The sequence below is a fragment of the Puma concolor genome, chromosome D2 (genome assembly GCF_028749965.1).
Source record: "Puma concolor isolate L17-30 chromosome D2, mPumCon1.1.hap2, whole genome shotgun sequence".
Taxonomy (NCBI): domain Eukaryota; kingdom Metazoa; phylum Chordata; class Mammalia; order Carnivora; family Felidae; genus Puma; species Puma concolor.
In genome coordinates this window covers 80642416-80658046 of record NC_141677.1, presented here as the reverse complement: position 1 = coordinate 80658046, position 15631 = coordinate 80642416, and the positions used below count along the sequence as shown (strand labels likewise).

Genomic DNA, 15631 nt, shown 5'->3' with positions numbered 1-15631 from the left:
CCATGCCCTGCAATAGGTCTGGGTCTATAAAATATCCTTTGATACAATTTTCTATAAGGTCAAGCCTTGTTCAATGATTGTTTAGTCTCATAGCTGTTTTTTATATTTCTGTAAGACATTTCCTCCAGAAGCCTTGACTTACTGTGTTCTTTTTTTTAATGTTTATTTGTTTTCGAGAGAGAGACAGAGTATGAGCAGGGAAGGGGCAGAGAGAGAGGGAGACACAGAAGCTGAAGCAGGTTCCAGGTTCTGAGCTGTCAGCACAGAGCCTGATGTGGGGCTCGAACTCACAGACCGCAAGATCATGAGCTGAGCCGAAGTCGGACGCTTAACCGACCGAACCACCCAGGTGCCCTGACCTGCTGTGTTCTGAATGGGTTTCTTTCCAGTCTTTATACAGCAGCTCTCCTGGGACTGCCTTCTCCATCATTTTGAGAATGCTCTCCTGTGTTAGCATCCTTGATTTCTGGATCTTGTATCCTCTTTTTGGTTTTCTGCTTCATCGTTGTGGAGCACATTCATTTTACAGCTTTATGCAATTGGTACATGAGAATTTCTTGAGGATGTGTGAATCTGGAAATGTCTTTATTTTACCATCACCAGTGACTGATAGTTTGGCCGAATGTAAAATTCTAGGGTGAAAAATCTGTTTCTCCGGAATTTTGACGTCTTCATCCCCCCCCCCTCCCCCCCATTCTTCGAACTTCAGATGTTGCTACTGAGAATTCTGGTACCTTTCTGATTCCTTTGGCTTTGTTTTATATATTTTCCTTTTTTGTTTCCTCTTGGGATGCTTTTTGGATCTTCTTTTCATTTGCGATATTTTGAAGTTTTACCAAGATATGCCTTGGTGCGGGGCTTCTTCATTATACTAGATTCTTAGTGTTTTGGAGACTTAAAGCTTACAGATCTGGGACATTATTAACTTAGAGTATTTGTAATTTCTTTCTCTGCTCTTTTTAGTTTCTGTTATTGCCCATTGTTACTGGAATTTTCACGTTGCGAGCGCTTGACCTAGGACAATGCTTTTTCCACTCCAAGAATATCCCTCTTTTGTTTTATGCAAGCAAGATCTTCTGTTTCAAGGGATATTCATTATAATTTCTTTGAGATTTTCTTCTGTTCTCCATTATATTTTTAGTTTATTTAACTTTTGTTTGTTCTAAGCCTGGCTGCCTTGTGTCCTAGAGCCGAGGCGGGAGGGGAGCTGGGGCGTCTCACTCTTCAGTCTGCTGATAGCCACTGAGTTCTCTGTTTTTATCACATCACACCTGCCATCCTCTGCGTCTGGAATCTCCAAATTCAGAGCCTCTGGGATTGTTGTTGGTTATTTTTCTTTTTTTAAAGAAAAATTTCATATCTTCTGTGGGATGGGAATGGGGATGTGGGAATCTATTTTTTTAATACATATTTTGAATCAGTTCTCCATTTTAAGCCCTGCCTCACCTTCCGAGCTACTTAGGAGTCTAGAGTCTGAGCTTTTTAAAGTCCTGGGTGGCTTGGTTCTCACGGGTGTTCCCCTTGTAAGCTCGCATCTGCCTGTCTTGCTAAGTCATTTCAGGATTCTTACATCTGATTTCCGTCTTCATATATTGTAATTAGGAGATTATAAATGTCTTCTCATTTTGTCAGAGATCAAGCTTGTCTTTCTTTATCTTGTTTTCCTTGGGGGAACTTTTGAGAAAAGAACACAATAAAATCCACATTTCTATCGTCTTGAAATAGAAAATTCCCATTTGATCTTAAATGGGTGATATCAGGTTTTCTCTTTGATATGGATTGAATAATGTTGACATTCATCGTAAGCAAAACTTAGTCTATTAGATGCATTGGTGGTTTTTTTTTTTAAGGTAAATAAATGACGTGTATGACCTAATTGCCTAGACAAAATTACATTAGTTCTTAACTTATTTGGCCCTGTAGTACAAATTATCATTCCATCTTAATGGTGTTTTCAAGACTAGCTTATACTTTAAGGAAACCCACTTTTTATTTCAACAACTTCTGATAGAAATGCCTCCAAAATTTATGAGGGATTGCCTGCATTTTTATCTAAAAAATTTTTTTTTAACATTTTATTTTATTTTTTGAGAGACAAAGAGAGGCAGAAGGCAAGTGGGGGGAGGGGCAGAGAGAGAGGGAGACACGGAATCCAGGCTCCAGGCTCCGAGCTGTCAGCACAGCGCCCGACACGGGGCTTGAACCCACGAGCACGAGATCATGACCTGGGCTGAAGTCAGACGCTCAACCGACTGAGCCACCCGGACATCCCTTTCTTGCGTTTTTAAACAGAAAAGGACGAATGTAGCCTTCTGTTGGTTTCTCTGACCTCATGCTGATATCCCGGGTTGCGCTGTGCTGTGTTTTGGTGACGCTTCTCGGGCTGGCACCTCCTCTCTCGCTGAATTCTGCCAGGAGCTTGCTTCATAAATTCGTCATCGACTTTGCAGAGGGGGCTGTCACTTCCGTATGAGTCAGCGAGTCAGAAAGGGCCCTCCGGTCCCCTGACACCGTTACTGCATTTAGCGGACTGTCCGGTATGCTCAGGAAGAACTGAGATCGGCAACAGAGGCAGAATATCCAGGCCGGCAAAGCCAGGAGCCTAAAATCGAATGCCAACTATCTGCCAAGTAGGCTTTGGTCGGATAGCGCAGGGAGAGCTCCCCCAAATTTCTGTGATTCTCTCGGGGTGAAAATCCCAGGTTCCGTAGCAGCTCTGTTCTTGTCTGCTCAGCCCACGACCAGGTGTCCCCTGTCTTGGCACCAGTGACATTTGGGCCGAGGCGCTTCTTTGTGGCGGGGGCTGTCTTGCGCATTGCAGGGTGGTCAGCGGCATCCCTGGCCTCTGTCCATTAGTCATCAGTAGTTCCCACTTCTCCCAGTGGTGACAGCCAAAAATAGTCGCAGACATTGCCAAAAACCCCTGGGGGGGGGGGGCGGGCAGTGGCAACGTGGATTCCTTTTGAGAACCTCAGACTCTGAGTCTCCTCTTTCTTCAGATTTTCTGACCCTATTCGGGACGTTTGACGGTGTAGAAAGTGTGACCACAAGTGCCCAGAAGAGCATTGTAATTCCTCGTAATTTCACAAAGTGTGAAGCGATTCGTAAAGCACCCGTATTTCCATAATGTGCCAAACAGTCCTTGCTTTGTACTGATGGCATTTGTTGAGGGCGCCCTTATGTGAGGTAACATTTATCGAGCCCACACGGCGTGCCAGGACCTCTTGTAATCACCATCGGCACCCTCAGGGAGAAAGGATCATTGCCCCTGTTGTAGCAGATGGGGAAACTGAGGCACGGGGCTTTTAGGCGCATTGCTGGGGTGTATACAGGGTGCATATGGCGGAGCTGGGATTCCCACCCGGCAGGGGGACTTTAGAGCACGAGCCCCTCACCCACACTTTGTGCGGTGATTGACTTGGAGATGCCAGGACCAGAACGCGAGCCGCATGTGTGGACTTCAGCCCGTCTGCCCGTTCTGAGCACCAAGAGGGCCGGGCTGCACATGTCTTCCTCCTTTACATTCCCGTCCCCCGGGCCAGGTAGTAGAGGCACAGTGAAGGTGAATGTTGAGAAATGAAATCAGGGGCGCCTGGGTGGCTCAGTCTGTAGAGCGTCCAACTTCGGCTCAGGTCATGATCTCGCGGTCTGTGAGTTCGAGCCCCGCGTCGGGCTCTGTGCTGACAGCTCAGAGCCTGGAGCCTGCTTCGGATTCTGTGTCTCCCTCTCTCTCTCTCTCTGTCCCTCCCTGCTCATGCTGTGTCTCTCAAAAATGAATAAACATTAAAAAAAAAAAAAAAAGAAATGAAATCAACGCCAGTCTCGTGGGCTGTTTACGAGAAGAGAGGAGCCCGATACCAACTAAGTGTTACGGTTTCCTGAAGGAAGCTACGTGGCAGTATTGTAGGTATTGACGTGCTCCAGGTCTTGGTCTAGACAGGATACCTGCCTTGGGTGAAGAAGTAGGGGGACTGTGTCCTGAGAGCCCCATTATAGGGGAGCTCATTACGTTTCATGGGGCAGTGGCCCCCTGGTTGGCTAGCACCTCTGGGAAATGAGAACTTCAGACATTCACACCCTGTGACTTCGGCAAGGCCGGCCGAAGCACATAACACACACTTGCAAGATTTAGCCGTTCCCTGGGGGTTCTGGAAGGCAGAACGTGGCGGCACCTCCAGGTCCTTGGCACAAACGCCCCATATGCCATCAGACCCGAGGTGCCAGTTGATTGAGAGCTTGGGTTTCTGGAGAGCGTGGACTGATGGGTGTTTCCGTTCACCTTCATTTGAGATCGTGGTGCTTTGAGGAGGCCACGAGAGGCGAGTATTCTGACATTTGCCCTCAAAGCTCCTTCAGGATTGTTTGAGGAGGGGGTGAGAGTGCACACATGTGGTTCGGTCCTGATACAAGACCGATGTTAGCCAGCACAGTGATGGTAGGGTTCCACTTGCGGACCCGTTGGCCATGTTGTTCCTGTGCTGTAGCTGGACTGTGAGTTTCACATCACTGATGCCCATTAGAAGTAAGGCTGCCCCAGAATTCGGGCTGAAAAGTGCTCAGATGGGAAAGATGGGCTGGCCTATCTTTTAAATCCCATTTAGACTTTTTTTCTCATCTGAGTACATATTTGTGTAATAGCTATAGAAAAAGCCATGGGGTTTATATTGAAAGGGTCTTAGTAAATTAGGAAGCCTCACTTAGTTCAGATGTTCTATTTTGTTTCCTTCCTTCCTTCCCTCCCTTTTCCTTCCTTCCCTCCCTCCCTATTCCTTCCTTCCTTTTCTTTCTTTCTTTCTTTCTTTCTTTCTTTCTTTCTTTCTTTCTTTCTTTCTTGTCAGAGAATTCTCTCTTGAAATGGTAATAATACAGGGAAAATTCCAGAGCAGAAACGTCACCTACCTTGTAGATTCAGATGAAAAGAATCTTTGGTAGCCATAGAAGCTAAAACTCAACGCATCAAGTGACTTAAATGCCAATGCATACACATTCACTAGATACACTTACCCTTCAACACCCAACTCAGTTCTCACCTCTATCCTGGTCTTCACCAGACCAAGTTAGTCATTATCCTTAAATGCTGCTGTAGCAGTTTGCTCTGCTTCCTGAAATAACACATTCCCCATTGTGTTCTAATTCATCTGTTTTCATGTCTTTCTTCCTGCCTGGATGGTGAGGTTCTGGGAGGCGACGATTCACCTTTGTATTCCCAGCACCTGGCATGTGTAGGCTGGTTCGTAGGAGGCAGTCTGTGCCTGGTGGGTGCATGAGTAATGGGCGAGCTCATTAAATTTCCTCTTCCACACTGGGCAAGAAGAGGACATATATTGAAATATTTCCAACTTGTTAATAATAAGCAATCCCATTTTATGATTTAGAATAAGGAGTGTTCAGGGCATAGTATTTTTTTTTCTTTATCCCCTGCTCATTCTTTTCTGCCCATCAAACCCCCCCCCCCCAAATCTCATGAACATATTCATTGATTCTGGGTCTTTCTGAAGAACATCTCTCTTTTTTTCCAGGCAGGTATTAACGAAAATGATTTTTATGATGGGGCGTGGTGTGCAGGAAGGAATGACCTCCATCAGTGGATTGAAGTCGATGCTAGACGTCTGACCAAATTCACTGGTGTCATCACTCAAGGAAGGAACTCACTTTGGCTGTAAGTGTGGATGGACCTGTGCTTTTGTAGACTCCATGCCTTGGGTCTAATATTCTAGGGTTTGGACAGAGACAGGAAGACGCAGAGAAGTACCTGACGATAAGCAGTAGAAAGGAAGAAAATCGGAATGTGGACAGGATGCCGGGCTTGCTGTGGACACAAGCATCTCTGGAAATGACATTGTCCCCTGTACAAGAACAGAGGGAGGGACCCACCCAGCAGGTTACGCTGAGTAGACAAAGGTATCGTTAAAACAGTGCAGCTTAGGCAGACGGCTGCCATCTTGGATCTGTGATGGATTACTCGTACCCTGACAGCCCGAGGTGGGAACTCTGAACAAGAAGTGAGTTATAGGTAACAGGTCCAAGCCACTGTTTGGGAGTAGAAGGCGTGAACCCTTTAGAGTCTGAGAAGGACTGGAAGCCTAGGGAGGTTCCCAAATAGAGGAACTACTGGAGAAGCAGTGGACGTGAAGGAGCAGCCGGGGTGAGGCCTGAGGACGAGATGGAGCCCATTTGAGCTCGGGCCCAAGGCTGGGTCAACAACGAGATGATCTGATGGGGATCCCAAGAGAGGTAGGCTCTCTGTCCTGTGGTACATACATACGGTGGGATATTACTCATCCCTAAAAAGGGAGGGCATTCTTTTTGTTTTTTTAATTTTTTTTAACATCTATTTATTTTTGGAAGACAGAGAGAGAGCACTAGTGGGGAAGGGACAGAGGGCAAGAGGGAGACACAGAATCCGAAGCAGGCTCCAGGCTCTGAGCTGTCAGCACAGAGCCCGACGCGGGGCTTGAACCCAGGAACTGTGAGATCGTGACCTGAGCCGAAGCCGGACGCTTAACTGACTGACCCACCCAGGCGCCCCAGAAAAGAGAGGACATTCTGACACCTGCTATACCATGGCTGAATCTTGAGGACGTGATGCCAAGTGGGATAAGCCAGTCACGAAAGGGCAAATGTGATTGCGGTTACGCGAGGTTCCTAAGTAGTCAGCTTCGCAGAGCCGAAAGTGGGATGGTGGAGGCCAGGGTCTGGGGGAGGGGAAACGGGGTGTTATTGTCTAAATGGGTACTGAATTTCAGTGTGGGGTGCTGAAAAGTTCTGGAGGTGGATGGAGGTGGCCGTTGCACAGCGATGTGAACGTGCTTGATGCCCCTGAATTGTACACTTAAAAAACGGTTGAAATGATCCATTTTGTTGTGTATTTTTACTACGGTAATGAAAAAACGTATGTGCAAAAGCAACGTGCACGGAAAATATGAAACAACGTCCCTGCCTCAACCTAGGGCTGGTTGTAGAGACCAAAGCGGGGCTGCATCTCTGGGGTTGTCCTGTGTCTCCAGCCGTGTAGACAGCAGGCACACGGAGACTGGGGGCTGGGCAGGGCAAAGCAGGGTCCACGGGATCTTGAGTGCTTTCTGAATTTAAGCAAGAGTTTTCAAGTGCCTCTAACATCCACCTACAACTGAGAAGCCAAGGGCACGAATGCCTCGCGCGGTGACATTAGGAAACTGGTCTCATCAGCTAAGACCCCTCCCACCCTACCCGCTTCAACTTCCCTGTCTGTACCACACTCTCGGATTTCATTTCAGTGTTTGCTGGTTACCTCTTGGCGGTCACGTACAATGTGTCTGTAATTTGTTGGTTAGATTAATTTTTAATCCCCGGAAAGGTCAACAGGAATAAATAAACCAGGATAAGAGAGGGGAGCCTGGCATCTGTGCTTATATTTAACTGCCTGTCATTGTCACTGTAGAGGGGACTTTCTTACATGGTGACAGTGATCAGGCAATGACTCATCATCTGTTTTCCCTCTGAGCTTTTTTTTTTTTTTTATTGTAAAGACGGTATTATTACATCTAGCATCGTTTTAAAACATTACCCACGTGGGGCGCCTGGGTGGCGCAGTCGGTTAAGCGTCTGACTTCAGCCAGGTCATGATCTCGCGGTCCGTGAGTTCGAGCCCCGCGTCAGACTCTGGGCTGATGGCTCAGAGCCTGGAGCCTGTTTCCGATTCTGTGTTTCCCTCTCTCTCTCTGCCCCTCCCCCGTTCATGCTCTGTCTCTCTCTGTCCCCAAAAAAATAAATAAACGGTGAAAAAAAATAAATAAATAAAACATTACCCACGATTCCACCACCCTTAGACAGTTTTTTTTTACGCATGTGTAATCCTACTACATATGCTATTTTATGTTATTTTATGCTAATTATGCTATTTATGCTAATATTTATGCTAATTATGTTATTTTAACTTAAAAACATATCCAAGCATTTTTCCCCACTGTTCCTCCGACGTCACCATGATCATTTCTCATAGCCTGTAATTTACCCAGCCCTGCCTCTGTCACCTTCTCAGTGTTCTGGTATCCCATACCATTTTGCAAGAAAGAATTTTCATACTTTTTTCTTCCTTCCAATTATTTCCTTCAAATACATTTCCAGAGCTGGGATAATCTGTGCATTTTGACAGCAGTCGGTTGTGTGTTTGTGTGCTGTTTTGTGTAGCGCATTTTGTTTTTTTCCGCTTTGCTTTTTCGCAGTGCTTGTGTGTATGCTGGTAATGATGATTTTTGCTCTGTGGGGCGCATTGGGCTGTCATCAGCTTATTACCATGACAATTGTTTTCACTGCTCAGATTCTGAAAGGCAAGAATTTGGGGGAAGGGAATGTTGAATGGCTCAACTCGAACAGAAACTTGGAGAGAAAGACTGATCTGAGATTATGCATAGGGATCAGCGAAGGGATTTTACCTTAATGCTTGGATATTAACCTGTCTAACCGCTGTCATTAGAAATCTTGTAGTTGATTTATTATTGGATTGGAAGGACAGAGCAGGATAGGAATAACACTCACATTCCATCACATCAAGGACACAAGAGCATTTGGGGTGAACAAGAAACGGCCGTAGAACAAGATCTTTCTTTGGCTTAGCCTAGAAGAGGAATATCTTAGAGGGCTAAGACAAGGGATAGAATTGCTTTTAAGAGTCTTTTTCTTTTTAAATGTCTAAATGTATTTCAAGTCAAATTGTTCTTCAAGGACAATGGAAAGAAATGCTATGGGTTTCACTTTGCCTTACCACCCAGAACAGGATGGTCTGCACCAAAGACTGAAGAAGAAGTGGGACAAAGATATGTTCTGGTGTCTGAAGCTTGCCCCCTCCCCCCAGGAGGATGAATGAAACTCATTCATTTTGTTAATGAATAATGCGGGAAGCACTGGGATGTCTCCCAGTATGACCAGAAAACATGTCAGCAAGAGGAACCATCAAATATGAACAGTGAAGAAGACAGCAGGTGTCCCTCTTTCCCTCTCCCCGCACACTGTTCCCAACACAGGCGTCTCTGGTGCCATTTTTAATATTTCTCTTTACGGACTTCTGTGTTTCTCCCTGCTAGTCTGGAAGCACCTGGATGCTAGAGGTAATACCTGGTCATTTTGCCCAGGCCCAGGCTTCTCTTAGATGCTCGAGTAATGATTTTTTAATGAACGAATATTGTTAGGAAGTAACAAATGGACAAAGGTTCGTTCACAGGGCACAGTAATGAGGTCATTCATCTGCGAGTGTCAGTGACTGAGAGCAAGCTTGGAAATGGGACTAGGGAGAGGGAAGGGGGCGCGGGAGATTGAGGAGTGACGATTTCTAGAGAGGATGGCACCCCCAACAGGGTGGCTTTGGAGTCTCGTCACAGCTCTTGACTCTTGTTGGTTATGAATTTCCTCTTCTCCGAGCTTCAGTCTGCATGGAAGTCAGATAAATTGTTACACTGTTTTAAAATTACCCTGCACATCAGGGCGCCTGGGCAGCGCAGTCTGGTGAGTGTCCGACTTCAGCCCAGGACATGATCTCACCGTCTGTGAGTTCGGGCCCCGAGTCGGGCTCTGTGCTGACAGCTCAGAGCCTGGAGCCTGCTTCGGATTCTGTCTCCCTCTCTCTCCGCCCCTCCCCTGCTCACGCTCTGTCTCTCTGTCTCTGAAAAATGAATAAACCTTAAAAAAAAAAAATTACCCTGCACATACTAAGAGCTCGGTAAACTTTACTTTCTTCCCTCCGCACCTCTTTGGGTTTTATTTAGGACAGTGGCTTTCAAGCTTTATTTTTAGCTACAGAAGCATTTAGAAAATAGAGAGAGGTGAGGCTGCTCTGTGTGAATCTGGGGGGGTGGAGGGGAGCGGTGCCTGCCTGGCCCTCCCCTCGCCCCTTGTCGGAGCAGCCCTGGAAGATGCCTTCATCCAAGTACCTCTGGCAGCAAGAATCCCCGACAGCCCGAGGGTGCTTCTGTGCAGGTTACAACTGGGCCAGCTTCTTGAAAGGCTCGTGGCCACTTCCTGAATCTGGCCGGGTGGAGGGGAGATGTGGAATTCAAACCAAGACAAACAAAGGCAGCGTTGGAATTAGAACTTGAGTTTTCTAGTTGAGCCTGCAGAACATCCCCTAATCTCAGAGCATCCATCACATTTGGGTTGGGAGTGTTTTAGAAATGGAAGGGCAGGGAGTTGCGGGCTCCTTGAGGTCGGGGCCAGGTGGATCCTGCTGTTTAGAAATGGCTTCTGTCTGGTTGTTGAAATAAATATAGGAGCACTTTGGAGTTACAATATGTGTACACTTAAGAATGCTATTCATACTTTCCATCGGCAGGACTTTCTCGCTTGGTATTTTTAAGTGAACATCCATAATCTTATACGTTTCTGACATTCTCTTTGTGTGTTCATGGATTCATCTGTTTTGAGCATTCTGTGCTAAGCACTAGGGGTATGAGGTGAGCAGAAAGTGGCCTGCCTGCAGGGAGCTTTCAGTCTGGTGGGAAAATCCCGTATGTGAACGGGTCCACTGGCATTGACAACATGCCTGTTGACGAGGGGTGGGGGATGGGAGAGCTGTTATCAGATGCATGACACAGATGTGAAGGATGATATGGCAGGTCGCAAGGCTTTAGGTCGTGGCCTGCAACCAGTTCATAATCCGGTGGACGAAAAGCTGTGATTCTCGGTTTCATAATTTTTCAAATTATTTGGGCTATTTGAAAGTAATAAAATATAACTGTTTTTATGATATTGAATCATTTGTATGTTTCACCAGTAGAAATTATCCTTCTCCACCACCCTGCAATTTAGTGAAACGTCTCCATACTAATAAAAGCTAATCTTTGGGGCGCCTGGGTGGCTCCGTCGGTTAAGCGTCCGACTTCGGCTCAGGTCATGATCTCACGGTCGGTGAGTTCGAGACCCGCGTCGGGCTCTGTGCTGACAGCTCAGAGCCTGGAGCCTGCTTCAAATTCTGTGTCTCCCTCTCTCTGCCTCTCCCCTGCTCATGCTCTCTCTCTCTCTCTGTCTCAAAAATAAGTAAACATTAAAAAAATTTTTTTAAAAAGCTAATCTTTAATTTCCCTAATCTCAGAAAGTATATTAGACCTATGGGTGCTACAATCACAACCAGTGTGATGGTTGGAAAGTTAATTATTCTGCCGGAGGTGGATAGCTGCTGTAACGACATGGGCGAAATACAGGCAGTTTAAAAATAGCCGAAGGTTTTAAGTTTTACTTGGTTAACCAACAAAACGATTCTCATTCTCTGGAGAGTCTGTGAATGTGTCCTCAAAGTGAGGTAGCAGTCTGACTGATGAGTTGGTAAGGTGACGGCTGGGAGGGTTTGACTGGGCGGCTGAATTTTTAAACAGTCAGGCTAATCAGAGCCAGATGAACGGAGCCAGGCTGGGAGCCAGACTTGTGACCAAGGACACAAAGAAGGTGGAGACACAACCCCAACCTAAGGGGCTGGCTTTCTGTTTGTCCGTGGAAAGCTGTAGCAAAGGTTCTGAATGTGGGCCTCCGCGGATGGTTCTGGACAGTTCTGATGGTGAAGGAGAGGAGCAGCTGAAGTAGGTGCCCAACCCAGAGGGAAGGCAAGGCCAGGGAAAGGCCCGTTCCCCCTTTCTGCACTGGGAAGAGCTGTGTTCGCAGGAGGGGCTGGTGGCCGGTGGGGCAGATCGGCGGGGTCCTCTGCAGACCGTGAGTGTGGCGGCTCTAGGGGTTGGCCGCTTATGGCAAGAGGACAGGGAGGGCCCTCAGAGGGCTCAGCGGGTGTCTGGAGCTCATAGGCTTGGACCCGTCCCACCTGGCACGGCTGGCGCTTTCTCCACTAGGGGGCGATAGAGTCGATGGCCGAGCCGCTGGAGGAGGTGCAGGGACAAGGGCATTTCGGGAGCTGGCAGGGCACAGAGCGCATTTGGAAGGAAGGGTGTGAGGGTCAGCGCCAGGGCTGGCGGGGGAAGAGGCAGAGGGCTGATTCCCTGGAAGTTCACAGCAAGTTCAAGGAGCCACTAGGGGAAATGAGGCTTCAGAAGTGGACGCGAGCTTGGCCGGGAAGACAGTGGTCATCTGAAAAGTCCACAGGGGCAGTGGAGGTGATCAGCTGGGGCCCAGGGGTGGGGGGGGGGGGTGTGAGCGAGCCGGGGGTCGGAGAGGAGTAGGCGTCTGGAAGTCTCGAGGCTGCAGGCTGGCCCCCACTGCCGTCCCTGTTGGGAGAATGTCTGGGATGCGCCGGACCCGAGCTCAGGAGAGGTGAGGAGATGGTGGGGTGTGGCGAGAAGCAAGGCAGAGCTAAGGAGAGACGCCGCTGGAGGGTGTGCATCCAGAGACGGGGGTGGAGAGGGAACCGCTCCAACACCTGCCTGGCCTGGGATCTGCCCAGCAGCTGGACCCCTGGCTCCCAGCGGGAAGTGTCCACCCAGCCCCTCCCTTAATCTTCAGTTCATCTTGTTTTCTGCTCACAGAGGACCGACCTCGGCCTTCATGCTTCCCTCGTCCCCCGGGGTTGGGGTCTGGGCCACCAGGGCGCAGAGCGACGCAGCACAGGGGGCTGGGGCCAGGGGCGCAGAGGGGCATCCGGTGGCACAGAGCTTGCACAGAGCTTGAGGGGAGGCTGGCCAGCACTCCATCAATCACCTCCTGGCTTCTTGGGGGAGAGAGAGTGTGTGTTTTCAGAATGCGCGGTACCGGGCCTCCTTCCTCACTTCCTGGTCACATGAAATGTCTGGCACCTTCCGGAGGGGGGGGGGGGAGGGCTGGGAAGGCACAAGTTTCCGAACACCTTTCTAACTTCTTCGGAAACTGACAGTCTTTGAATTGCTGAGTTTGGCACGAGATGGAGGGGTTTTAATGAAAACCTCGACAAGTTCAGATAGAGGGCCTGGCATGCAATCATTTCTTCATTTCATGTTCTGTTTCCACCACGCAGGGAGGGTTGTTTGAAATCAAACGAAACTCTCACTTAACGGTTGCATGGTCGTACTAGGTTTTCTGGGTGCCGATGACTCAGAAACAGGCTCTTGGAAGGTAACAGCTTTGAAATGGAAACAACTCTCGAGCTCCTTCCTGGGGCTTGAACTTCCACCCTGCTTTACTCAGGGGTCCTCGGTCCCTAGCTGTGACCCCCCCCAGGAAATCCTCCAGAAGGCTGCTGGGTACATCTCATCTTTTTTCTCATCTGTTTCCTGGTAGAGGGGGCCCCACCCCTGGTTAGCTCACATAATGCTTCTACCCCTGGACCCACACAGCCTTTGTGGATTGGCTGGCACTGTCTGTCTGACTGCACTCCTAGCAGGAGCCTCCTCTGTTCCACAGATGAAGCAAGCATGCTCCTGCCTCAGGGCCTTTGCACTTAGCATTCTCTCTGTCTGAAAGTTCAACCCTCTTCCATCAGAGGCTTTTTTTTTTTTCCTGATCATTCTTTTGAAATGCACTCTCAGTAGCTCTGTGCCCCCACTTGGCTTTATTTGATTACCTATTTATTTGTTGTTACTTGCACTGATGTCACTCCCGGGCAGCAGGCAGGACCTGGCTGTTGTTTGCCACTGAGCCCCCAAGTGCTAGGTTGTACCAGCCAACAGAGGGAAGGTCTCAGTGACCGCCCCTCCTGCTGCATCATTCGAAACTGCTCAGATCACATCCTGATTCTCTCCCATCCAGAGGCTGGACGGCCACCCCCAGCCCAGAGTAGGTGGGTGGGTGGTCCAGGTGGGCTCCTGGCGATTCCAAGCCTCCTGGTCTTGTAAGGAGAGGTGACAACTCCCTCTCAGCTTGTTGTGCATGTTCAGTGAGACGCAGATGGTCTCAGAATGGACCGGCACATTCGGGACACAGCGGAGGCACAGTGGGCCGTGGCTGCTGTTATTTATGAAGTCAACATCTCACCGCCCCTTCCTGGCAGCCCCCTCCCCTAGCCATTCATAGCTTGGACCTCCCGTGTCCCCGGAGGGCACCCAGGAAAGACGTTAGAACTGGATCAGCCACGTTGCAGCTAAGCAGAGCCTGGCATTTTGTGAAAATACTCCTCTGACACGTCTGTATTTTGTAGAAATGGATTTGGCCGGCAGGAAATTTCTTGAAATAAAATGACATCGCTTCCCTGTGCCGGGGCTGCAGAGCACTTGGCATCACCATACTGGGTGCCTCTCGGTACCTGCCGGGAAGGTCCCTTTCTTGTCCCCATTGTGTGGATGAGAACACTGAGGCTTGGAGAGCACACACAGCTTGATTATCTCTCTCTGCCTCGTCGTGAACATACCTGTGCTTTCTGCCCTCCCCCTCCTTCTCCCCGCAATTACTCACAATTTTCTCCTGCACCCTGAGGCCTCAAGCCCCGTGAATGGGCTCCTGTGTGCTTCTGAGCACTTGTGGACGCCGGGGGCCAGAGGGCGTTGCTGGCCACACCCAGGGCCCACTTACCTGTCAGACACGGTGCCAGGGGCCTTGTGACCTTTAGGGGCCCGTGAACGTGTTTAACCTCTTGTACAACCTGGAAAAAAAAAGAAAGGAACGTTGAGGTTAAAGAAAACATTCAAATATATCATGTTACTGTGTTCACCTCTGTACCAATGCAGTCAAAAAAAAACATGGCTTGAAAATTGTTTTTATGGAGGAAGCAAGTGGCCTGTGGTCAGCAGGAGAGTAGCCGGCACAGATGTTTACGTTGAGTCCCCAAGAATCTGAGAAGGTGCGAGGTTCCAAGGCACACGGGCCTCAGGGTCGCACATGGACTTGAGGTTGCTGATCGGCTGACCCGCAAATAGAGACGTGACCCTGGGTTGCCTGGGCGGGCCCGGTGCAGACGTGGCGGTCCTTGACAGCGGAAGGGGGAGGCACAAGACACAGCGAGCTGCCCAGCAGCTGGGGCTGGCTCTGCGGGTGGAGGAAGGGGCCCCGAGCAGGGAATGGGGGTGGCCTCTACAAGTTGGAAAAGCAAGGGAACAGATTCCTCCCTGGAGCTTCCAGGAGATACCCGGCCCTTGCCCGACACCCTGATCTCAGAAATTCTGCCCTCCCGAGCCGTAAGATAATAAATGCGTAGCTGAAACCGCTAAGTCTGCAGTGGGAAACCAATAGCACCCATGGAGGCAAAAGTTTCTCGGGCCCCCGCAAGCCCTCATGTGGCCTGGCCACCCCACGGCTTTGCCCTCTGACGTGAGGTCAGTGCCAGGCGGAGCCGGCCAGGAAGCTCCGGGCTCGACACACGTTCTCGCGGAGCAGGGTTGGAAGCCAACTCTCTTCTCTCTAATTTTTAAAAAAATTTTTTTTAACATTTTTATTTCTGAGAGAGACAGAGACAGAAACAGAGAGACAGAACATGAGCAGGGGAGGGGCAGAGAGAGAGGGAGACATGGAATCCAAAGGAGGCTCCAGGCTCTGAGCTGTCGGCACAGAGCCCGACGCGGGGCTCGAACTCGTGAACAGTGACATCACAACCTGAGCCGAAGTCGGACGCTTAACCGACTGAGCCACCCAGGTGCCCATCTTCTAATTTTGAGGATTCTTGTGAGCTATTTCTTTGGTTCCTTTTTCTCCTGGTCTCTTGAGTGACTCTTTCAGATTTAAAGGACTTTAAACATTTTCTTTTTACTTTCAGTTTTCTGCTGTGGAGTTTCTTAGCTAGGAACTGCCTCATCCTCTACCCAACTCGATTGGGCTT

General features: G+C 49.0%; 1 protein-coding gene across 2 annotated transcripts in view; it reads left to right on the top strand.

The window, feature by feature from the left end:
* Positions 1–11420: 11420 nt before the first annotated feature.
* CPXM2 (carboxypeptidase X, M14 family member 2) overlaps positions 11421–15631 on the top strand; it is a 76745-nt gene continuing 72534 nt past the window's right edge. For both annotated transcript variants that reach the window (XM_086681101.1, XM_086681103.1), the window contains exon 1: positions 11421–11543. In XM_086681101.1, the coding sequence (XP_086537227.1) occupies positions 11500–11543 (44 nt within the window). In that variant the 5' untranslated portion in view covers positions 11421–11499. The remainder of the gene's footprint in view (positions 11544–15631) is intronic.